Here is a 26,983-nt window from a genome sequence, read left to right as displayed (position 1 = left end):
GAGCAACCCCGCCAGACCTTCGCTATGCTTCGGCTCAACATTCATTTCCCGTTACTACATAAAGTGTGGGTAAACTGTGCCAACAGTGCTTACTTTCTCGCACCTTAGCAGCTGTCAAAGAACACCTTAGTCTCCTTTTACAGGAAGTCACTTTACAAGATTTCTTGTTAGGACCCAGGAAGCCACGCTCAAAACGCTTCCTATATGCCATATATAACAAGATCAGGAAACTTTCCTAGATGGAAGTTGGTGCACGTTTAGGGCAGATTGATAAGGAAAACACGGAAAAAGGCTTTAGCTGTTGTCGATAATGGCATGAACACTTTATCCAACAGAAATTACACTTTAAATAATATAGCATTATCTGCATTTGATATTATTCAGAATGACATATCCTGTTTACAACATAGACAAAGCCAGCTGCGTTCCATCATGCAATTAAGCTGGACACTGCAGGTCCTTAAAAGTGGCAGTGTGTCTTGGAAGCATGCTATCTGAAGCGTACTCCTCTCTCTTTGATTTGTCCAGTATTTCGGATACTTTCTAAAGGAAGCTATATGGTCCTGAACGGTCAAAGCTGCTGTGAAACGAAGTCAAGAATCGCTTATGTGATTTCTGTTACTCAAATGGTAACCTATTGTAGCCATGTTTTATTCCTCCCCACACAAGATATAAAAATAGCAAACCTGTGGCCCCACAATGCTGCGTATAAAGTAAATATTGACAAGCTGAGGGGACATGTTCCAAAAACATGTGGCTCTGACGCCAGCCAACTAGACCTACGATTGGGTCTCCATGATAAATTCCACAACAGAATGATGTTAGCTTCTGGACTGCAAATCCAGTTTCAAGTAGGACGCCTTTCACAACCCAGGATCCAGTTAAATTCAATTCCTCAGCAGCACCATCAGAATCCAACTATCACGAGTGAAGCAGACTCTGTCGCCCGGGTAGGGGCCTTCTTCACCAGTACAAGGCTGATGCAACCTCTTGTTTATATGTTCAGAGAAGTAGAACATTGGGTTTTGTAATAATTTCCTCTCTCACAGCTTTCCTAAAGCACCATATCCGACATCCAAATCTGTTGCAACATTCTTCCTTAGAGTCAGAGGATCATAGAAGTCATTCTTTTTGCATGCTTGTCAACTATCACACATTTTAACTTGACTCAACAACAATGCCACTTAACAGATGGCCAGTGTGGGCTTGCTTCTAACACAGCTCATTTCAGGGAGACCGACCCATTCCTCAACTGGAATCAATTCACACTGCGTTCCGTTTACTGAGCCAACCAGTAGCAAAAATGGCACAGGTTTGGAAAGTTTAACAATATGAGGCCAAGTATAATGCTCCCAGAACGCGCTCTGTTTTGACATTGCTTTTGAAACACTTTGGTGTTGTGCGAGCTGCCAGGCTCTCACCATTTTAACAAACACTGCCAAGAAGAAACAAAAAAAAAAAAAAGTTTGTCTCAAAATGCACACATTGTCACCAGTGGCTTAACAAAGGGCCTGGAGCCCCCCTCCGTGGGGCCCCCTCAGCATAGCACCTACCCTGAGGTAGTAGGGGGGTGGGGTGTCTTTGCAGGGAAGGCTCTCCAATTTAATTACACTACTGATTGCCACAGTAGTTCCGGGCACTGAACAGAACTACTTTGTGTAGCAATCCAATATAAGTTTAATAAAAACAAAATGTCTTTGTTAATGCCAGACCTAATTAGGGACCCAATTCTTAAAGAAAGTCACAAAAGTGCATGTTACATGCCTTTGAATTAGTGGCATTCATAAATTCACAAGAACTTACAGAAGTAGACCAGGAAATCGTACTCCTAGAAAATATTTGTGAACTATATTTTAGCACGAGCAAATATGCATGTGTAGATTTGCTCATGTGAAAATCTATTGAGCGTTTGTAAGTTCACTTTCCCTCCAACCACTTGTTCCCCCACCCTTGAAGAACTTCTACTTCTGCCACTGTCAGGAGTACATTTCCAACTTTCTCATTTTGGGAACAGATTAGCAGGTTTGCAGGCTCAAAGGCATTCCAGCCCCGCTGCTTCCTCCAGCCCCAGTATGTAGATCTGTGGAAAGTTGGCAAAATAAGAAACTGCTATTGTAGGGATTGAAATTGCAGAATTCCAGCCCTACCATAGTAGTAGCCTTGGCATAATTAGAGAGGCTATTATTTAATGAGATTGCAGCCATAATTTGTCACCACACTACATGGCACCAAAGGGTCAAGTACATTTTTTTACAGGACAAGTAGATTTACAAAGCAACCCGTTCTATGGACAAGTAAATATTTCATTAAATTCACCCCCCTGAAATGCTCTGACGCCTAAATGACAGTCTACATTTTTCAAAGTCAAAGGAGTACATAGGGCACTGATGGCTCCCCTACTGCCTGGTTCAGCTCCGATAGTAATTTTTGCATGCATTTAAAACAACTATGACAGACAAATTGTTCTACAGCATGTCCGCAAATCGCGGATCTCCAAGTATGAAACCCGCTCCATCACAATTTTTCCAGCCTATGGCTAAAAAAAGAAGTACAGTAGATTTGTGCAAATCATTTGTCATCGTAAAACAAAAACTGACAACAATGAACTTAATACAGCTTGATATATTCTGCAAAACTCCACACTATCCATGATGACAAGTCAAGTTTGTTCATCAGAACTAGGACACACACCCTACCCGTCAATCCAGGCTTGGAACCAAGGGATTGTGATCAATGCCATTTTACTGTGTCCAGACAGGTTAAATCTATCGCCTCCTCCCGTTTAAACACCCGAAAGCTCCTCAGGAACATCTTCAGATGGCTGCTTCTCAACATCCATGGGACAATTAATCAACTCAAGCTCTTACAGCCAGCACGCCACAGTATCGAATGGCACTTTACATGTGACTCTCAGTTCAACTTAATCAAGATGCTCAACGTCATCCAGAACACAGCAGCCAGACTTACAATGGACCTCCTGACCAGCAACTACCTATCCCCTTACACCAAACACCATTGGTTCCCCATCCACAACTGAGCCCTTTTCGAAATACTCTGCACACATACAAATCACTGCACAACCTATGACCCATACACTTGAACAGCCATATCAGCTTTCACACCCACACCTGACAACTGTGGTCCGCCTGCCTTCCGAGAGCCTCTCTCCCTTGCCAGAAAATTACAACTGGCAAAACAACATACAACCGAAGAGCCAGCGTTGCCACTTTTCATACCTGGCTCCTAACCCCTGGAATGATTCCCCCACCCCAGACGCCAGCATATTCCTAAAATTCTGAAGGAAACTTAAAAACAGGCTCTTTGCAATAGGCTAGTTCCCCTTTCTCCAAGGGCCAGGATAGCAACCCAATGAGTTGAACATTCTACAAGTAAATATACTTAATCCTGAAGCTGTTTAAGATGCTTTGAAGTGTCAAAATATGATAGACAAAACTTAACCTCGAGTAACCTGGTCAAGTACAGTAAGAATTCTGAAAAACTACAGTGGAATGAGCCTTACCTTTCCGCAGGATCCGCAAAGGACCTAAGTCACTAGATATCTACATTTCTTTTTCCTTTAGTAACTTTGAAACTACTGAACCGATGTACACCAAATTACAAGACGCATGCTTTCTGGTCCAAGATATGGCTTTCAGTCAAATCTGGAGCCATTCCGTCCAGTGGTTCGTGGTGTAGTTGTGTCTAAAATACCTATGGAAAATTGCATGGGGAAAACATGTTTTGGGGCAGCCTCCCAAACATCGCCCCCCCCCCCCACTCCAACTTTCTCATCCCCCTGCTTAATAAATCACCCTGAAACTTTCCAAACGGCAGCAAAGTGATTGGCAAACTAGGTTCTAAAATTTCGTGAAGAATCATCAAATGGTGCCAAAGGTATAGGCAAAACAAAAAAAATATTTCCTATGGAAACTAGGTCTAACTATAACTACCTATGGCTCCTGCACCATTCCTTAGAGGGTTTAGAAAGAATCATTACAATGCAAATCTTCCACACACTGGATTTGTCTGCGAGATTCCACTTAATCAAATGCCCATCTACAGGTATTAACATGGTGTAATATCAATCCATCCTTAAAGTTATACTGACTTAAACCCCTTCGCTGCGAGGCCTTTTCCCCTCCTGTGCAGAGCCTTTTTTGTGTTTTTTTAAAAAAATATAAGGAAAAGGGGCTGCAGAAGAAGGCATGTGTTTTCCCCCTGAAAATGGCATCAACAAGGGGTTTGCGTTGGTAAAATCACCTTCTTCCCAGCTTTCAGGAACAGGCAGACTTGAATTAGAAAACTCAATTTTTCAACACAATTTTGACATTTTACTGGGACATACCCCATTTTTAATATTTTTTGTGCTTTCAGCCTCTTTCCAGTTAGTGACCGAAATGGGTGAGAAACCAATGCTGGATCCCAGAAATCTAAATATTTCGGAAAAGTAGACAAAATTCTGAATTCAGCAAGGGGTCATTTGTGTACATCCTACAAGTGGTTCCTACAGAAAATAACAGCTGAAATAAAAAAATATTGAAATTGAGGTGAACAAAACAGCCATTTTTCTCCACATTTTACTCTGTAACTTTTGCCTGTGATGTCAACTTTTTGAAAGCAATATACCGTTATGTCAGCTGGACTCTTCTGGTTGCGGGGATATATAGGGCTTGTAGGTTCATCAAGAATCCTAGGTACCCAGAGCCAATAAATGAGCTGCACCTTGCAATGGGTTTTTATTCTATACCGGGTATACAGCAATTGATTTGCTGAAATATAAAAAGTGAAAAATAGGTATCAAGAAAACCTTTGTATTTCCAAAATGGCCACAGGATAATGTGTTGAGAAGCAGTGGTTATTTGCACATCTCTAAATTCCGGGGTGCCCATACTACCATGTGAATTACAGGGCATTTCTCAAATAGACGTCTTTTTTTTTTTTTTTTTTTTTTAACACACAGTCTTACATTTGGAAAGAAGAAAATGTGGAGAAAGACAAGGGGCAATAACACTTGTTTTGCTATTCGGTGTTCCCCCAAGTCTCCCGATAAAAATGGTACCTCACTTGTGGGGGTAGGCCTAGCGCCGGCAAAAGGAAATGCCCCAAAACACTATCTGGACACATCAAAATTGTCAAATACAAAACTACCTGTTTTTGCGGGGTGAGGGGCACCTGCGTTTTTGGTCCTGGACTCAGCAGCCTTCTAGGGAAAGTTACCAAACCCAGACATTTCTGAAAACTATACACCTGAGGAGTCCAGTGAGGTGTGACTTGCGTGGATCCCCCAATGTTTTCTTACCCAGAATCCTCAGCAAACCTCAAATTTAGCTAAAAAAATAAAATAAAATAAAAACATCTAATTTTTCCCATATTTCTGTGTGGGATCAACCCACTGGGACAAATTTCATACCACCCAATGTTCCCCTCAGTCTCCCGGTAAAAATTATACCTCATTTGTGTAGGTGGGCCATGAGCTTGTGAAAGGGAAGAGCCAAAAACATGTGGATATTGAGGGGGAACCAAAGGGGGTCCAAAAGGGCAGTTTGCAAAAAAACATTTTTAGGCTGACAAGTGCAGCAGAATTTTTTATCGGTATAGATGAGACAATGCTGGGTGGTAGGAATTTTGTGGATTCCTGCAGATTCCGGAAGGTTCCATCACAAAAATGTGAGAAAACTGTGTGATTTCCAGCAAAGTTGGAGGTTTGCAGGGCATTGTGGGTACAAAAAAGGTGTGGGGTGCATGTGTAACACACCCCCCTGGAATCACCTAGATGTTTAGTTTTCAGATGTGTCTAGGTCTTGTGGATTTCTCTACATGGCAGAGTCCTAAAGTCCATAAAGTGCAGCCCTCACCATTCCAAGTCGGACGATTTTGAGAGTTAGCCAAGCTCTCATGGCCCAAATGTAAAACCAAAACCAAAAATAATCAAATGTTTTCTTGCTTGCTGTGGGATAAGATGTTTTAGAGTGCGGGGGAGAGCTGAAAAACTGTTACGCCCTTCAGTTGGGGTGGGGGGCATAACCAGGCCCAATCTGGTTTGTAGCCACCACCCCAATATTTATTTATTTATTTTTTAATTCCCTGGCATCTAGTAGACTTTCTGCCTGCCCCCCCCCTGGTGTGGATCAGAGGTAATTGCCCCATCTGCCCACTGGTGGGCAGAACAACTTTGGCCCCATTTATTTGGGGTGTGGGTATGGCTGTACCCCCACCCTCTTATTTTGGGGGGGGGGGGACTTCCCTGGTCTCTTGGCGGCAGATGGGCCTTCCAAAAATAGGCCCATCTACCCCTAAGGGGGGGGGGGGCAGATATGGCCAACAGTAATGTGCCCCCAAGGGGAGCAACCCTTACCCAAGGGGGTGCCCCCCTAGAGAAAACACACACATACACCAATCTCTGGTGCCTGAGTGGTTTCTGCCCCCCTTGGAGGCAGATTGGCCTAACAAAAATCTGCCAATCTTCCCCTGGGGGGGGGGGGGGGGGGGGAGGGGGGGGAGAAATGGCCTAAAATAAATTCCTTTCCTTCCCCTTGAAGCCTCTCAGGCCCCCATCACATGATCCGAAGAGAAATGCTTTTCATTTCTCTTCTGATCGCGATGGGGAAGTGGCCTCTGACGAGGTCAGCGCTCAAATGCGCGCTGACATCATCAGACGTCACTGGGGGGGGGGGGGGGCGTCAGGAAGGGGTCGGGTGGAAGGGGAAGGGCTTCCCCTTCTATCCCTGCCTTGGATGGGGGAGTGGGAAGGAAGCCCACAGAGAGAGCGTTAGCGTTCCCTCTAAGCTCAGTGCCGAGGATGTAATGGTTACGTCCGCGGCACATGAGCACTGTGCCGGTGGACATAACCATTACGTCCCCGGCACAGAAGGGGTTAATATATGAATGTCAAATAAATATGCCTGGCTGACTGTATTTGTTTCCATTATTTAAAGACTGGTCTTACAGCATATGACATATCCATCGCATATGAACCAATCAAGCCAATATCCTTCATTACTGACTTGTCGCCATAACTGAGGCAACTATCAAGCACACAGTCTTAAGACATCAAAATAAACAGAAAATTACAGTTGGCAAAACAATATACAGCCCTCTGAAAAGGACTAAAAAAGGATTGTCGCACTAAAAAGGTCCCAGTCCATGTGTTTCTCAGAGTGGGTAACCAACACCAAAATTCTTGCCTATTATGGTAATTTGTGAAATTTCAAGTAAAACAATATTTCAGCTTTCAACAAAGTGTAATGACAACCTACTCTATGAGGCCTGTTGGTTTTAACAATACACTTTAAAAAAAAATTGGTCAGGCTTTGCCATAACTTTTCTTGTTATTTGTTCTAAATTATCCATTGCGATACATGAGAATATTGTAAGTCGTTGAGGAGTTCCATGACCATACAGAGGAACAAGTCCAAAAGCTGGGATCCTTTATAAGGTCATGGAACTCTGAGAAGACTTGGAATATCATTTTAATAGAGGGCATTTTATTCCTGTTAACATATGGGCACACCATCACTTTTCCCATAAACTGAATACATCTTTGGTGCCCTGCTATTTCATGTTCATTGTAGACAAGATTAAAAGCACAATCTGTACTGCAAAATTAAACATACAGTGAAAACGTGGATATTATTATTATTAGGGGTGGGTTACTGCCAACCTCAAGGAAAAATAATTCTTGGCAGTATAAACCTTTAAAGTCACTAAATTAACCTGAACTCAACCCCCTCATAGCTATGGTACAGAGCAGACCAGCTTAAATTAGGGCAATGTGTAAAATATGTATGCCCTGCACAAACAGTTAATAAAGCCAACAAACTAAGCAATAAAAATCCCAAATCCAATCAGAAAAGATTAAAACTGAACAAAATGGCACAAAAATGAATTAAAAAAAAAAAAACAATTAACTAGTTCAGGAAATATACATTTTGTAAGTATGAAATAAAAAGTAGCACCAAAATGCACTAAGCAACAATGATACCCTTTGGAAGCGATAGACCGGGTCAGATGCACCAAGTGCTGTCACCTTTTTCTACAAAAAATGTTCACGTTTCTTCTAAATCAAGAATGTCATGTTTTTTCAGAGGAACTGAGGTCTTCGCACAGAAAAAAGCTGAAATTCAATCTGATGCTATGGAACTCCTAGTTGGACACTTTTTTTGGAGGGTTCCGCTGAAGCTTGGGTGGAAACGTTTTCAAATGTGTCAACATTTTCTTCTATTGCCCAAACAACCACAGGAGTACACTCCTAAGGCTCTCGGGGCCTTAGGGGAAACACTTAGAGACTCTTAAGGGTGGGGGGACCAGCAGTGACCAAAAGCAAAGTCCAGTCCAGATCCAGATCCAGTTGCCACTGGTCAGCTAGACACTTTGGGGAAAAAGGCCTCTTGCAGCCTGTTGTATCCATGTAGCCAGAGGTCAGCCAACTGACCCTTGGAGTGCTGTTCTTTGACCTGAAGGACCAGTCCTGCTCCCCCTTGTCCTCAGGACAAAGAAAGCAGGACTAGTACTCATTTTTTTTTTCTATAGGTCTAGAACGTGTTCTGACAGTGCCTTGTTTTGCCACTGTTATGGTTAGCACTATCTAGTGGGTGTGGGACAGGACATGGGCACTCCCTAACCAAGTAGGTAAAGGTCCCTAGGCCCTGGCCTCCTAAAGATTTTACTATTTATTTTCTGGATTACTGCAAACAGGCCCAAATCCAATTCCAAAATCACCAAACTCTTGCAAGACACTAAACATGGTCTCTGAGTGCTGTGAATGTATAGGAGAAATGTACTATGGAAATGACTAATTTCCTCCCACATTTAACATCACAATCATGATTCGCCTTGATCCACAAGAAAAAAGGAGACCCAAGTCTAGAAAGACACAGAAGGACAAGCAGGGTCCTCTAGCAACGAGGCAGGGGATACACAGGAACTGTGTTGTGGTTCTGTTTGATCACTTTCAAACACACAAACATTCCACATGTGCCTTGAGGGGGATCTGGCACTGTGATGTCAATAGGAGGGATAGGAGTCCCCACCCTGAATGTACAGCTAGGCTCAGAGGAGTCAATCCTGTCCATTCAGTTAAAACTATCAAAGTGCTCTGTTGTATAGCTTCTTGAAGGAATTTCTCACCTCATTAACATCAAGTACTTGATTAACAGCTGCTGGAGAGTGAATGTAAATCAGCCTCCATGAGCTTCAGAAGAGAGAAGGTAACTTACTAAAAGTCACTTTTCCTAAATATGTTTTAAATATTCAACTTCACAATAGACTTTTCAATAAATATTTTGAGGAGTAGTTGAATTATTTTTTTAGCTGGTCCCAAACCGGAGATACAGAATTAATATTTTCACTGATATTCTGATTTTCTGGATAGGACGGCTAGGACTGCCACTGAGAAAACATATTTTGGAGCCTTGGTACTGTATGGACATGGTGATATTAATTTTCTAAATGTCCCACTTGGGGTGACTTAATAGGACAAACTGAGTTATTTGCTTGTCAAAAACAGTTATTCTGACAGGTTGCACTACTAGCTTTACACTGGATCAGTCAGGTTATGCTGGTATGCCTGTAATCATGTTTTGTACTCGCACTCCGTGAATGGCACAATAGGTGCTACAGTCCACAAGTGGTATTTAACTTCCAGGCCCTGGGCGCATTTCCTACACCATATACTAGGGACTTAAGAGCATGTTAACTGTGTTAAATAAGAATAAACCAATTTAACCATGTTAAAAATGTGAGCAATTTACTTCTGATTAGTAGGCATAAAGTGCACAGAGTACTAAAGCCAGCAAAAAAGGGGTCTAGAAACGGGTGAAAAATTAAGTCTGACCATGTACCAAAAAGCAGTTGCAAAAAGATAGTCAAATCAGTTTAATGAATACTAGAGTTAAAACATATTCTGTGGCAGGATTTGTAAACCCATTCCGAGATTCTAGCTTTTGTGTAATGATCTATTGTGCACAAGTTACGAGTTGCCATAAATATCTCCTTTGTGATCGCTTTCTCTGCTTTAAAAAAAATCAAAAGAAGTGAAAAGCTCTTGCAGTTTTCCTGATTTAAACAAGCTTGCCAGCGGGTGCCATTCCAATTCCTGGACCTCTGGAAGTGAATTTCAGGTGAAATCCTGTGAAACAACGGCGGACGACTACATGTGACATTGCTAAGGACGGCGCTGCACGAAGCTTGCAATCCTGCCTACACTTGAATCCGTGGACCTCGCCGAGGCAACCCCACCGTCAACGTAGGCCCAATGTCGCCGCAGCCGCTGATGTCGACACGCACTCGTGAACTGGAGTCTCGTAGACTTGCCGTTCGTGACACCAGATTCCATCGAAGGGCCTGTAACATGACTGCGACCCCGTGAGGTCGCCCAGCAGGATCATGACTTCGACTTTGCCGGAGGTCCCCAGGAACGGACACCGCCTCACCTCCACTGGTCCACAGCAAGGACCCAACGCCTCTTCATGACGCCTTCACTCCTTCGCCCTGCAGCGCCGGAACCAATACCGCATTATATCCAGCGACACCTCGCTCCCCGACTCCATGCCCCGGCCTGTTTTCCACAATGCTGTTTTCCATACTAAAATACTGTACTTGGTGGTCCGTGTGACTCCGTAAACGGCACCAGTGGCTTCGCGTTGAAGGAAAAAAAACTTCGTCATGGCGCCGCTTTAACATCAGATTGCAGCATTTGTGCTTCTAGGCACTATTTTGCTGCTTTTAATTGCTCAAGCCATATTTTTAATTGTGGATTTTTATTGTATTTGGTCTTGTTTTATTTAGATAAATATTGTCTATTTTTCTAAACCTGTGTGGTGTACATTTTTGTAGTGCTTAACTTTATTACTGTGTGTTGGTACAAATACTTTACACAGGGCTTCTGGGTTAAGCCTTTTTGCTTATGCCAAGCTATCAAGAGGGTGAAGGGGGGGTTAACTGGGTATGTTTCTCCTTTACCCTGGCTAGAGTGAGGGTCCTTGCTTAGACAGGGGGCAACCTGACTGCTAACCAAAGACCCCATTTCTAACAGGGGGATACAACAAAGTCTTACAGGAGACAGAACAATATCTTGCAATGGACAAGGTTTGATTTTGACAGGATGGGGCTCATTAAATGAAAACATAAGTAAGGCAGTCGTAGTTCCGATTTATTTTTTATTTTTTTTAAAGAGATATGAGTTTTCCTTCCTGCTATTGCCCGATTTCTCTCCTCGACTCCATGGTAAAGAGCCTAGGCAGAATAATTCTTCATTGACTTGAGAGTTGGGTATAGGAAAAGGGATTTTTTCAGATGTACAGCATGGCTTTCACCCAGGATTGGGAAAAATCGAGCACTGTCTCAATCTTCTTTTGATAACGGGCATATATACTAAGGCAAAGAAGGGCACCTTCAACATGGGTTTGATGGATTTAACAGCAGTATTTGATTCTGTGAATTGGTCTACGCTATTGCTGCTGATGAAGGCTGTTTGAGTGGAAAAGCCTCTGATCACTTCTTTCAAGGATGTTACATCAAGACACACGAGTTAGGGTTTGTTATGCACTCACTGGGACATGTACAGAGAAACTAGCCTCTGTGAAAAGGTTTAAGACAGGGATGTGAATCGGCTCCATTTTTATACTAACAGTTTGGGACCATTTTTAGATGATAGGTGAAAGATTTACCACAGGTGGGGAGACAGCCAGTTCCAGTTTTACTATATGCGGACAACGCTGTATTGTTATAAAGAACAGCAAAATGGCCTTCAACTTTTGATTGATTCATTCAAACTTTTTTTTTAGATTTAAATATTAATTCAGCCACATCTTATATTATGACTGTGGGCTTTGGGGCTCTAAAATCAAAACTCATTCAACAGATAATTTATATGTCAATGGAGTCCCCCATTTTACCTACCTGGGCGTACAATTAGCAGCTTCATTTCACTGACAATACCTGTGTACTATTAGAACTCAACAAATTTAGAGATCTGTGGAAGTTAAGGGGTATGCCTCAAAGTTAGGAGGGACACTATTCAGACATTAATTGGAAATCAATAGGGCAAAATGCTTTTCAGAGGGTAGGTATGGGGAAGAGGCTTGGGGGGTATATTAAACCTGTACCCCTACACAAGATAGACAATTTGCTTTTATTCTGGCTTCTAGCAGTTCCTAATTCTACTTGTAAACACAGAGTCTGGGGCGCCTTATATTTTATTAGAAGTCACCCCCATCATGTTATGGCTCTCAATTTGGGTCAAAAGGGAAACCACTTTCACGAAAGCGGTGATAAAGGATTGTTTAAGGTTGGATAAAGTTTTAGATATCCCCTGGCTTAAAGACATGAAACATAATTGATTGGTAAGTGAAATGTGGGATTCTGGACAAGATTTGTAAGATGTATGGGAACAAGCGGATGGTTAAGTTGATAGGACCCCAGTTGAGAGTGATTATTTACCCCTAGTTTTAATAAAGGCCACAGAACCTTATTTATTGTCAGAAATCCTTAGTTTAGATTTTATTTAACCCGCTTTGGTTGAATACTTTTGCATTTCCTACTGGCATTCCCAGTTGCCGGCTTATAGAAGGAAACACTACTTCCCTCCCCTTATGACAATGTTTTACCACAAATCACTTTTCACATGTTATTTTGCACACTGTACAGCTCTCCATGGAAACGTTTCTTCTTACTACTTTTTAAAAAGGTTAATATTCGTTCCTATAAAGGAGGCATTTCTTTTAATTCAGCAACTTTCACCAGAGTCTATATTTTTAGCTGTTTTAAATCTAATTTGGGTGACTTTGAACATCAGGACAAATCATAGGAATATATTGTGATTATGTAATTCTGGCCCTATATAAAAGTCTTTTTGTATCAAAAACAGATTTTTATCATCATGTTGCATTGTTTTTTTGATAACTTTGCTTTTCTGACTCAATCGTAGTGGAAAAAAGAGTGAATTACTGACTGATACCAGAAGTAAAACAATGACTTTCATCTAGCTGGCACATCCCGAGAACAATAAGCCGGAATAAGCAGAGGGTCAACCGACAGTTGGCTTTATGAGAGCTAGAGCTCTATACAAGCAAACTCAGTAGAATAGGCAACAGTAATCTAATAGTTGAGGCAGTCAGTAAACAAAAGAAGGGTCCTGATGAAGAGTATTGCAGATGATCATGTAAGAGATGACTCATCAGGTTGGTAGAGAGGCAATTAAGTAAATGATCCAATCAGGAATGAAACAAGGTACAAAGCTGCACAACTAATAAGTAGTCGAGAAGGAAGTTTTAAGTGCCATTTCTTAGGTCGAGCGTGCAAACACTCAAACGTGTTGTAATCTATCTGTGGGCTTTTAACCACACCCATCATTATCACTCGTTCAAGGGCTTGCCTTTTCAAAAACCTTTATCATCATTGGTAAATGCTTTACATTTGTGACTCCTTGGGGCAGTTTTGTTACTGCCTTGACCGTCGACCCAGTTACATGGATAACTGCACTTTTGCAGATACATTTGACTGCAAGCGAACTTCTTTATTCTTTTGTGTCTCTCCTTCACACTCTTGCCAGCTGTGGCGTTTTGAATCGCTCGCTTAGGTCAACTGATTTACTTTTCATTTTATGTGGCAAGGAAAGTCCAGTTAGGAATTTACAAAGCTAATGGCTCTAACACGAGCAAACGCGAGAGACCCATTGCATTGCAAATGCTGGTTTATGTTAGTTATCAATACTTTTATTTCCTTGGTTAGAGCTTTCAAAATACAGACATAAAATAGTGCAATTATATATTTTTAAAAAAAAATCATTGCACAAAAAATTACATAATACAAACATTGCATCTTCAAATTTCCTTTCGCTCACCAACTATATTGCAGATAAGTATGAAAAGCAGTCTTATTTTTAGACCAGCAATTTTAAAGCATTTTGATAAGGGTCTAAAAATGTACCGCAATCTAGTAGCAAATGGGTCTACAACCAGGTACATTTTAAAAAGTAAATATATTTATCATTACTGCCCTTCATTGCTGTATTATCAATAAAGCAAGGGGTTGCCCCTGTATTCTTACCAACTGTGGTAAAATTATCAACATATAATATGGATAGCAGGAGGGGAAATTACCATAATACTTTACTGCAAAGTGAACTTAATTTGATTACGTAACTATGAATTTGTCTTCTTAAGGTCTTCAACTATAATTTTAGAGCACTCCACATCCCAGTTAAATCACTTCTGTGTACGTCTTGGTAATTACTTTTTAATAGAAAACAGTTCAGTCCATTCTTGTCATAGATCATCGGACCAGCCATATAAAGGAGGGTTTTCAATTCTGTAGATTGAAGTTATTTTATGAAATTAGCATAGCCATTTTAATTGATTAATTTGTAGGATGCTTCTTTTAATGTAAGTTGTCTTGAATGTTTTAATTCTTTGAGTTTTTATGGACGTCTCAAAATTCTGTAAAAAGTTTTGCCGCTGCTGATTATTATTATTTTTTTAACTCAGGAGAAATGTGGGACGTTGGGTATTTTTATCCTCGCTCATTACACAACTTTCTCTCATAGAAATTTTAGGAAAATGCATGCTTTTTGCCAACATTTGTGGCCTGCGGGAAATTCTCAGTAAGAAAATGCATCACCCTGGAATCTCCTGGGTGTCTAATTTTCATACCTGTCTAGGGTTAGTAGGTATTCAAGGGTGGCGGCCGGGCCCAAATCCAGCAGCTACTCATCAAAATGAGCCAATTTTAATGGCGAAAATTGGATGTCACCACATTACGTTTTGGAGCCTAGTGTTTCACAGGTGACAGCCCCAGCCACACAAGTGGGGTACTGTTTTAAATGGGATAAATGTGGGAATATGGAATAGTTGGACATTTGTTATTATCTTGCCATTTTTGTCTCTAAATGTATACAAGTGTGCAAGAAAGACAACATTTTGCAAAATGCCCTCTAAATCACAAGTTAATAGTTGTTCAAATAACCACAATTATCAGCATCTTAGGCACAGTTTAAAAAATGCAGCCTTCCTTCATACTAATTATTCAGACATTAGATTTTACCATACAAATTTGCATTGTTGGTACACAATTAAATATCATTATAAGCTGCAACTCATTTACCAACTCTGGGTATTTGCCACAAAGGTCCAAATTGCCTAACAGGTTACCAGCGACACTTTAGATTTGCTCACCTCAAATGTCTGTTTATCTTTCAAAGTTTTTAAGCCTTGTATCAGCAAAGTGCTATCCACGCCAAGCTAAATAGGGACAAAGAATTTTGCATTTGTACAGCAAAATCTTTAAGCATAGGATTGTCACAGTGTTATCCTTGCCGAGCTGCAAAATGACAAAAGCCATTCACCACTCCAGGCACAGTATTGCAGCTTTGGATTGGTAAAATAACATCCAGGCCCACCTGGAATGAGTAAAAGCAACCCCTGACACGTGTTTCACTCTCATTAAAGCTCTTCAGAGGGATTTAGCTTTGTATAAACAGAAGGGAACACCCAGTAAAAGTCAAAACAAAGCCCTTTTAGGGTTAGAGTCGCGCATCAATTATGCAAAAAAAGAAGAGAGAACTCTCTGTAGTTCCCAAGTTTCGATGGAAAGCAGCTCCAGTAAGGAGTACCCTGCAACACCAGTGACACTCTAGATTTGCTCACCTCAAATGTCTGTTTAATATATATCTCATTTGGCTTTTTTTTCGGTTCTCTCCAGGAGAATACACAAAAACCTTGGATACCTTAGAATCCCCAACATATGTGTGTGTGTTGGGGTGGGGAGAGGGAGGAAGACACAAATTTGGCATTAATACAGTTTATTCAAATAAAGTGACGAAGGCTTATGTTCAAAGTGCCCAACAAATGGGCTCAAAATGGAGGATTGGTAAGTCTCATAAGCTAAGAGGATAAATATAATTAAAAACAACTATCAAGTTTTGCAAGTTGGAACCCAGTGTGTGGTTGAATGGCATGTTTCAACAATGGTTTCACATTCAAATGGAATTTTAAACAAGCTGCTTTCCCTTTGGCCTCCTCTTTGACTATTATGTCACCAAGTAAAGTAATCACATTAAGGCCATCATGTTTGTTATGGACATTATACACCCACTCCATCAATATATAAAGCATGTACCCCCATTTATACTGGGAGTTGTTAGCCCAGTTACACAACATGTAATAAAAGTTTGCGAGATTAAAAAATGTAACAAACTTTTTGCAGAAAAATATTTATGTACAGTGAATACTTGGGCTGTGTAGCTTCTGAGTCTATATTTTTGCAGCTTATGTTTACAAACAAAAACAAGGAAGGAAGACCTTCTAATAGACACTGAATTAGACATATGTTTAAGTATTTACAAAGGAAGGCAACCGTTGAGCAATGTTAAAATAATGAAATTAACAACAAAAGTAACAGAATGCAATATGGAAATTCTGATTTTAATAGTGACCAACGTACCCCTACTTTGTTCAATTAATACGCAATATACAAAAAAAATTGCCTGACATACTTATTATAAGTTCTTCAAGTTCAGAACAACTGATTTATTTTAGGGACACTTTACATCACACTAATTTGCTGTGTACTAGATATCTGTAGAGCTGCACAAAATGAGCTTATGTCCTGCCTTGTATACTGATCCAATGGCATGGGTAGGTAACGGGGCAAGTTGTTTTGCCCTCGTAGAAGATTAGAGAGGGATGTGTCCACTTTAGAACACTAATATTCGCACTGGCAATGGAACCTTTAGCCAACGTAACAGAGGTTTCATAAGGAGAGGGGTACAAAAATAGCTGCCTCAACACACTATATGGATATTACTTTTTACTATATGTGGTGAATGCGACAAAGGGTTAGGCCCAACATCTGAAGAAGTTAAACAAAGGTTTTCTAACATGAAAATAAACTGGGACAAATCATGCATATTTTTGGTTAGGCAACTAGACCGGACCTCGCCTCATCTTGAACCTCAAAGCGGAATATCCTAAATTTAGATATTTTGGTGGGTCCAAGTTTATTATAGAAATTCAGATGTAGTAGCAGGCAACTGAAAAGTTATCACGGCACTACAGAATAGTGCTGCCGTCTGGCGGAAGCATCCAGTCAGTAATGGGGACAATAACTTCAGGAAAAGAAGAAAAAAAAAAACAACACATCACTACCTAGCCTACTATACTATTTCAATAATCTGCTGGTGGTGTTGCCATCAAATTATTCAAAGAAAGAGACTTGTAGAGGGGATTGGGAGCTCAGACCACATTATTTTGGACGAAAGCAAGCTCCATCTGCTGATAAAAGAGGGAGGCCTGCGAGTACCGGATTCAGAACATTATTACACTGCAGCACAACTTTAGTAGGTGACCAAATGGATGTGGAGGACTCCAGCTGCAGAAAACTTCGCATTAACAGCAGATATGTGATGCAGATCTATAGCCACACTTCTTAGATCTAAGGCCATGGGGAAAGACTGCCTGGATTTGCATGAGGTGCAGCACTGCTGATCTAGAGGCTTACAGTGGACAGGTTCAAAAGGGTAGACTGTGCCCAGGATTTGCAACAACAGGGCCTTTTACACCTGCATGTGACAAATGGGTCCCACTAGGCCACAACTGGGAGCAAAGAGTATTTTCAAGTGTTTTAAATGTAGAATTCAGAGGACTTTTCTGACATGCAAGCATACCAGCAGTGCAATTCCTGGCATACAGATAATGTATAAGGGCAATATGACAAGGTTTGGGCTGTATTGATAAGGAAGCATGAAACCAAGGGTAGTGGGTTTGGGAATAAATTGGTTACATAGTTATACATAGCTCTGTTTCTTACTTCGAAGTGTGACATGTGAAATAGTCCTGTATTTTGTACCTGAAGACAACGCCTGAGATACTGAGGCAGACCTAGATATAAAGAATTGGCATAACCTTGACTGGCAGTAATAAGCTCATGGACATTGGAATTTTATGTACTAGCATAAAGAAAGGCAAGCTTCTTTTTATTTTAAGAACATTATAAAGAAAAATAGATAGCAGCAAGTATTCATATCTTCGGACAAAAAGAAAGATCTGAATTAAATCGGACCCTCAGGTTTCTCACTGTGTTAGGAGGAACTAGAAGAGTCCCACTTCATTTGGCCACCACACATTGCACCTATTTGATTGGGATGCTAAAAAAAATAAATAATAAATAAATAAATTCATCAAGATTTCTGTTTTACCAGAATTAAGTTTAAGGCAGCTAGATTCCATCCAATGTGCTACTTTAACAAGGCACTCTTTAAAAGATTCTTGTGCCATACTGGTATTCTTGCTGATACAAACCATGAGTTAGGTGTCCATGAGACCACACTTAAGCCAAACAACTGAATAACTACAGCAAGAGGGCTATGTACATATTATATAAATTAGGGCTCACACAGACTTTGAGGATATGCTTAAAAAAAGGCTTTTGAAAACGTGGAATAGGCCTATATTGTCCATAAACAGTTAAAGTGGAATAATCTTATGTAAGGGATAACAATTTGTGTCCCAGGACTTCTGGGATCAGTGGGGCTGGTGCATTGTGACTCATGAGTAGCCAGGTAGAATTGAAGGGCTTTACAATAAAGTTTGGATTATGAATGACTCCTTAACCCAGGATTTCTCCTCAATGTGAGGCTCTGGAAGCTGAGACAGGGGATCTGCTTCTTAAGCACAGAGGTGTGGAATTGAATAACATATCTACTTGTCCAGGGGACACGTTGCTTCTTAAATCTACTTGTCCTGCAAAACAATCTACTTGTACCACTGGAGCCATTTAGTGCAGCGACAAATGTAAGAGCTCTGATAATAGCCTCTCTGATTATGCCAGGGCTACTACTATAGTAGAGCTTGAATACTTGCAATTTCATTCCCTACTATAGCAATTTCCATATTTTGCCACCTTTACGCAGATCTACATACTGGAGCTGGAGGAAACAGTAACCAATAGTTCTAGGGTTGGAATGTCTGAGTTTGCAAACGTACTAACTTGCATGTTTTAAGGATTTTCACCAGCTCTTCTCTAAAAACTTTTCCCATAATGAGAAAGGTTGGAAATGTACTCCTGACAATGGCAGAAGTAGAAGTTATTCGAGGGTTGGGAAAAAAGTGGTTGGAGGGAATGTGTACTTGTAAACACTGAATACATTTTCACATGAGCAAATCTACACATGCATATTTACTAGTGCTGAAATACAATTCACAAATATTTTCTTGGAGTACGATTTCCTGGTCTACTTCTGTAAGTTTTTGTGAATTCATGAAAGCCACCAATTCAAAATGCTCATGTTTTTATTCTGCGTGTCTGTGTGTTCTTCAACGGCTTAGGCAGATAAGTATGTACTAGGATGATATCTATGGTACTGTAGGGGACAGTTTTGTTTTGAGAGAGGGCACCTTGGGATTTTGGCCAATTCCAACATGTTCCTTTCAAAACATGACATGAAGTAGCCAGCATTTTTTTAAAGGCAGCAGAGCGGGGGAGTCTAGAAATCCTCTCTGGCTTGTTTATGGTATAGAAGAGACCCAGGATTGATGGTGGGGAGAATCGGATACCTCAGTCAGGACTGAGGCGTCAATGCCTGACATCTCCCGTGAGGATAAATCCGATTTCTCTTGACAGTCGATCTCAGGTCTGCAGCTTGAAGTGCTGGGAGAAAGTTGAAGGAACAACTGTGCCCCATGGTGATGAATTTTTACTAATTATTTGCTTTGCATTGTGTATGAATATATATATATATATATATATATGTATCTGTATCTTTACATGTATATATTTGCTGTTTATAGATTGAAGATTCTTTCTACACGATTTAATTTTATTGTTGTGCACATTTTAAATGTGCACTTTCAGTTGTACCGACCTTCCTTTACGAGCCTTGCAGAGTGATTAGTTAAATATACTTCCTAGACTAAAAGGTGCATTCCAGAGAAAAAAAAAGAGAGAAAGAGAGAAAGAGAGAAAGAGAGAAAGAGAGAAAGAGAGAAAGAGAGAAAGAGAGAAAGAGAGAAAGAGAGAAAGAGAGAAAGCATGTGTTTGTATGTGTATTTCAGCTCAGTCAGCAGTGAAGAGCAAAACATATCCACTCAAATCTCACACAGTAGTCATTTAAAGCAATAAACTTTTTAAGACACTCCTTGTTTTCTGGACACAGTACAATTCTCAAGGCATTGATCAGATCTTTTTTTAGGCTTATGCCTTTGGATGTTATGCAAAGTCCCAGGTATTCTACTGTATTGGTCAAAAACATGAATTTGTCACAAAATACAGTCATTCCATGTGCATTTAAAATTGATAATACTTTATCTAATATACAGTTACGTTCCTCAATGGATTGGCAATTATTAAATTGTTGTCCAGAAAGGCTTGCGCCCCCGGAACATCTTTAAATATATATTTTAGCTTCTGGAAAACACTAGCAGCAGATGCTAATTAAGAGCAAATATTAAAAGCTCCAAACTGAATAAAGAATGTGATAAGATGAGATCGTTCTTTCAAAAGGTACCTGATGATATGCTGCATCAAGATAAATATTGCTGAACCATTTTGCTCCACCGAACTTTGGATACTTCGAGAATTTTCAGCAGGGGGTGACAGTCTACAACACTATTTTTGTTTAGTGAGCATAAATCACCACATAGGCGAATATTGCCATTTTTATTATTTCTTCGCTATCACCATTGCACTTACCATCCTGTCGCATTCACAGCTTCAATTATATTATCAGCACACAACTGATCTAAAGGGTTTCTCGATTGCTCTCTCATACATAAAGGAACATCACATACTTTGTGCCCACATATGTATCATTCTGCTTAAAAATTATTTCATGCTCTAATCCCTTCGTAGTAACTATTTTATTAGCAGACACTTGGGGATATTTGTTCAATATTTAATTCACCTTGTCACACTTTTGCTCCACCAATATATTAGGAATGCTCGTACGTTGTCTCAGCATAATACCTCACCTGCCCAGATCTATCCATCCCATTAAGTCTTTAACAATTACTGCTCCATAAATTTTAGTGACAATTATTCTATCACAAAAGTGCAACTCGGCCTCAAAAAAAAAAAAAAAAAAGAAAAACAATGTCTCAGTCTATGAATCCCCATAAGTTACTGCTCCAATATCCGCTTTCTTAAGCTACAACTTTTTCAATAAAGACTTAAATGTTTTTCCGACAACACTGTCACAGGTGACCCTGAATTTGCCATCATTTTTAAATCCACATAACCACTCGGCACCATACAATATGGTCCATTCTTACTTGTAACTTCACCTCCATTGTGATTACTTTCCACGGTTAGAACAGTAGTTGTTGCAATATTACTAACTTCCTGTTGATCATCATCTGAGACAACTCACTTTTACCTCAGACCTTACATTTTTACACACTCATGAAGTGACCAATTTTATTGCACTTGATGCACTTCTTCCCTTGTGCTGGACTCTTTGCACTATTGCCCATATGGTTATGCGAACATCAACTAAAACATGCACCACTGCGAAGAACAGCGTTATTACTTCTTCCTCTAGGTGGACTTTTTTTTTTTTTTTTTTTTTTAACAACAGGTACATTCACACTTTCTGACTTGTCACACGCAACAGCACCCTCCAATATTTTCACAGATTGAACAGAACGTTCAATCCCCCTTCACAATTCTTATTATTTTTCAGTGTAGTATTTGTACATCATAATAGATGCTCCTGAATATTTTTATATAACAATCAATCTGATCCCTAATGCATTGTTGATCTACTGCACTGTCAAACTTACATAAAGTAGACAATACCCTTAGAACAGCTACATATTGGTCAATAGTTTCTCCAGCACATTTTTTTTTGCTAAAACCCAAAATAAAAAGTTCTAATACAATACTAGGTTCCTCTGAAAAAATGTTGTTATTGTCTTTTTCTCCACCTTTATGAAGACATCCCAATTCCCGGAATCACCTGAATCATCACTAAGTGGTTGTATTTCCGGCAGATGGTCAAATATTTTCTGACCCTAGTTACCTAAGCAGTAAAATAGTAGAGCCAATTTCTTATTCAGTGAATAACATCCAGCATCTATGGCTACTAAATATTTTTGAAATGCGCAAATACAATGTTTCCACTCCAAAACCGGCTTGCAAGGATTTGCCAAAAAGTGTTGAGGTTGCTTAACATGCCCGCCACCGGCCATGATGAATCATTGTGCTCAGGAAGTTATTAAGTAATACATCTTTGTGCTTAGCAAGTAATTATATCAGTATATACACATGCCACGCACCACAAATTCAAATTTTCCCCTATCTATGTGGGTAGCACTTTGCTTCAATCAACAAAACTTCCCCACCTTGCCGGTCTGAAGTGAGGAATGGAGAAAAGAAAAATAAATCATGTGCTAATGTTGGAATGTCTCTCCGCTGCTGATTCTGCTGTTGGGGTCCTAACTGAAGAATGGAACCAATAATACAAATGTATATAAATACATTTTGCGTTCCTTTCAGCTCGCTGCTCTGTGACTTTAAGCAGTGGCCGCACATCGGACTGTGTACTGAGGCGTTACATGTGTCTGCACATTTACTCGCATGATGCCTGAATGCCGAAGTTCATTGGTTGAAAAAGTGTCTCCGATGGTTCACGAAGTGCCACACCTGTTACCATCAAGCCTTTATGCGTCTCCTCTGCTCCTGTCGACACCACCTAACCATGGGACTTCGTCGATTGCGAACTCAGTAGTCCTGGTAACTACAGCATGTAAAGGTGAAGAGTCCGCTCAACTGAAGCACTCCGCTGCGATTAAGATGTTGATGGGCCACCTAAATTTAAATCCTCGCCATTGCTCGTCACCAAATATGTGGTGTTGGACCACTGCAGAATGACTCTCTAGACGTCTGGGGTAAATACGGGTTTGTATTTAAGTTGTATTTAGTAAGCAAGGCGAGTCCAACAGCTAGCATCCATGCAGTCCAGCTCCAAGCGACGGATTCTAGAGTTACACTCCATGCATGTAGCCAGAATAAAGAAAAAGCAGTTTTGCGAACTCAATCCCAAGGTAATGCAGCGCTACATGAGCACTAGTTACGCTACACAGGGAAACATTCATTTTTGGTAGGCATGGGGAGATTAAGTGATTTGCCCAGAATCACAGGATGTCGAGCCGACACCGAGACTCGAACCTGGTTCCCCAGATCTAAAATCAGCAGCTCTGGCCGTACCATCCTCTCATTAAAAGGAGTTAATTAAAAGAGAAAAAAAAACACAAGGAAGAACATGCCCCAGGACAACAATAATCTACTGTACTCAAGTGTTATACGAGTTCAAATAACAATCTATTTATAATCCGAAATCGTGTCTATTGTTGTTTTATAGGACGATTGCTTTGGTTTACATTTGGTTTCTTTTGACGACTCGGCTCGCGCTTTTCTTCTCTATTAAGGACCGTGCCTACATCCTCAATACATAAAGATTTTCTGCAAAAAAACGCAACTGGACATTGGTGGAGAAGTACGCGTTGTATGGATTTCTAATTGAGAAGGGGCTTAATATGTGTGCAACTCATGGTTATAAACATTGCCACGGAGTGCCACACCGGGAAGAGCTGTTTCTTGGTCTAAAACGGTGGTTGTATCATAACTGTCACAGTTCCCGTTCCTCCAATTCTGCCAAGCCACTAATGCCCCTTAACCCCGTCATTCCATGAGCAACAGCGCTCTCCACAGCCCCTCCACGCTTACCTATCCAGGGCCTGTGGCAGGGAGACGCTGGTGGTCTGGTCCGACATGGCCCTTGCTCGCTGGGGTCCGGTGGGGGCCAGTTGGGTGCACTTCACTACCAACTGCAGGCCTCTGCGCTACCTCCCCAGTCCTTACGTCCACGCAGCCACCAGGTCCCGGGACCTGGCACGCCTGTTGACGTCCTCTTGCCTGGCCCCGGCTCCCCGAGGCCACTAAAACGGCTGCTAACCCCCCACCGCCCGGTAAAGCGGCGGCCCCCGCAATGGACTCTGGCTTCGCCTGCCCCTTCTGTGAGGTAAAGCATCAGAATCGGAGTGATCCCACTGGGCACTGACGGGAGGAAGCGGCAGTCACGCGCTGACGTCAAAGTGCGACTCCGTGCGTGTGCGCGCGCTCCCCCCCCCACCGGTGGCGCACCGAGAAACCCTCCAGAGCGTCCTCCTCGTTCCTGCTTGGAAGACGTCACGGGTCTGTACCGGCTGCCAGTGCAACAGGAGCCTCCGGTTTCGGCGACGTCGCTCGAAAATTTGCGCTTTGTTCTCCTGAACGTTTACCTCAGTAACTGTAACGTGGAGATTTTTAGAAGAAAACTTGACACGAAACAGAACATCGGCACCACAGCCGCGGGTTCGCAGGCTTTATTAATCGTTTCAGTTCGAGGATGTTTCGCTGTTTTATATCTGAGTTTTTTAATACGGTTCGCTATTATTCCTATCCGTCAGCCTGGTGTTTCTGGAGTGAGGGCGTAGCCAAATTTTTAAAGGGGTCATAAGTGTTCCCTTTTAATTGAATGTAGAAAAATCATTTTTTGAGAGTGGGGTGCAGTTTTGTAAAGCGGGTGATGTTATATTAGGTGCGTAATGCAACGTCCTGTAAGCGCTTGTGTGACCCCCTATCCCCGGACGCTGGATGTCGGTAAGAGACGCATAAATACTGAGAGATGTTTTTTTAGGGGAGGCAGCGTTGATTTTCCGTTAAACCACTGATGAAAGTATTTGGAGTCATGTTTCTTTTTAGAAGTGTGAATGTTAAGTAGGTAACGCTTGACACGTATGTTAAGTTTTACCTTAGTTCAGTGGCTCTTAACCTTTTGACTTATATGGACCCCCACTGAATCATTACAGGAATTTAGGGCCCCCTACGAAGCTAGAGCTCCCCCACCCCCCAAAAAAGCAATTTCTATGATTTGAAACTCAAAACAATATATAAAAGCAAGTGTATACCAAACAACTTCTCAAATCTGTAAATATTTTGTTTAATTCACAAATACAGAAAAGGTTTTCTCATTTTCAATTTTGCTTCCTTTTTTTTTTTGGTAGACTTTATTAATTTTAATATATTAATGTTAATCTCCTTTAATTTTGTAGCACACTCACAAGTCCCTTGAAGGCCTCACGGGACCATTAGGGGGATCTTGGACCGCAGGTTAGAAACCACTGCGTTAACTGTTCTGACCCCACAATATGTTCTTTAGGGCTTCAATGGCTTCTGATGTGACACAAGCCATTTTTTTCACACGGTGATGGCAACTTATCTATACCCCGGGTATTATATTGCAGCCTACGCTCTGTGGTAGGCTTCCTGCGAAAACACTCTTGACTGTCCCTGTGTTGGGAACGCCCAGCATTACATTCCTCTTTAAACCCAGATAAAACAGAGAATCCTAGACTAATGAAAAAAGAACATGAACATGGATGAGCTCCTTAATCACAAAATCATTGTACTGCTGGATGGAACTGGATCAGGTCTTAAATTGATTTGATGAATCCCTCCTCTCGGGTTCTGAGATTTTGTTGCAGGAGTGGACAATGGAGCTCGGATTCACAGTGTAAGTCATTGAGCGGTCAGCCTAGATCCCTTTCTGCTGTTTTAACTGGGGTGGCTCTTCTCACCTTACTATGCCTCCATCAGCAACTTCCTCAAAGCCTTTGTCCACTTCTGTCTCGACCCATCTCATCACTTGGTCTTTGTCTAGTTTCCGTACTCCAAAGCATCTTAAAGAAAGATATATTCCTTGTAATAGTTTGAGTTCTTTTCCTGACAGATGTCTTGGTGCCTCAAACTTGGGAAAGTCTCGAAGGTGTAGGTTCAAAAGGGAGCCAGAACTTGCTCGCCGGATATCTGTCTTTTGCGAGAACAAGATTGTCCAAGTGCAGTTGTCAGCTTGGGGTTTTTCTCCGTTTGATAACCTGTGCATTTCAAGTTTTTCAACATGGGAACAACACCTCTTCACGTGTGGTCTTTGCCACCTAATCTGGATCGTGGGAATCATATCAGCAACTTGACGGCCCAAACACCTTATACTTGGAACTACTAATGTGGTCATATGCTGGGTCTGTCTGTACTCCCCTAAAAATGAGTAGATGGCCCATTCTACTCTTTAGTTGGAAGTATAAGCTATGCAGATCTTCTTAGCCAGGGGTCTCATGAAGCATTTGACTTCCCCATTCGCATATGGCCACCTTGATGTAGTCTTCCTGTGTGTGATGCACCAGAAATGAAGGTACTTGTTCCGGGGATCGCTGTCCACCAAGGTAGGGTCTTTAGATGTTTTTTTTTGTGTTTTGGAATGTCTGTTCCCCATATCCACAGGGAGAAGACTTTTGTGCGTTCTCGTAGAGGAGCTGCAAGGGGAGTGACATTTTTTGTGAAGTGTCCACAGTAATTTACCATGCCCAAGAAACTTCAGACCCCTGAAGCAGATCGTATGTCTTTTACTTTGGTTGGACATGGTGTTCCTCCTGCCACCAAGAATCAGTGGCCAGAGAAGCATATCTTGATCATCAAACATTCACACTTTGTGAAGCGAGAGGCCATTCTTTTAGAGTCTGCAAAACACAACTGTCATCCGCTGCAGTTGTTCTTCCACTGTCGAAGCATGTGCCATGATGCCATCACTGACATCGAGGACCCTGGGGATCTTGGCCAATACACTTTATCTTGGAACACTTCAATAGCGATGGATATGGCAGCATTGAGGCACTTGTAGCGCCAGGGACCCAGGTGATTTGATTATGTAGTTATGTATTGTGACTCGGGGGCTGGGAGGAGTTAGCAGTACCCCGACCTGAGGTCCATTTTTGAAAACCAGCAGGACCTGGTGATCTCAGTCGCAGTGTTGTCGACTATTTGCATTAAATATCTCTCCCTCTTGATGGCTAGATTGGGGAGTTGCCTATCCACACACATCCTTACCACACCTTGCTACTTTGGTTTTCAGTCACCACAATTGAGGACATCCACAGGTTGGGACCTTCCACTTGTTCAA

The 26,983-nt window shown here is 41.3% G+C and overlaps 1 protein-coding gene across 1 annotated transcript in view; it reads right to left on the bottom strand.

Moving 5' to 3' along the window:
* The window catches only part of MARCHF5 (membrane associated ring-CH-type finger 5), a 212,255-nt gene extending 188,186 nt beyond the window's left edge, over window positions 1–24,069 (bottom strand). Inside the window, exon 1 of the mRNA XM_069239806.1 lies at window positions 23,716–24,069. Coding sequence (XP_069095907.1) covers window positions 23,716–23,762 — 47 coding nt within the window. The 5' untranslated portion in view covers window positions 23,763–24,069. The remainder of the gene's footprint in view (window positions 1–23,715) is intronic.
* Window positions 24,070–26,983: the final 2,914 nt, after the last annotated feature.

Source organism: Pleurodeles waltl, chromosome 6 (assembly GCF_031143425.1).
Source record: "Pleurodeles waltl isolate 20211129_DDA chromosome 6, aPleWal1.hap1.20221129, whole genome shotgun sequence".
NCBI lineage: Eukaryota > Metazoa > Chordata > Amphibia > Caudata > Salamandridae > Pleurodeles > Pleurodeles waltl.
Note: the sequence above shows the minus strand (reverse complement) of the source record. Positions and strands in the feature narration are given on the sequence as shown.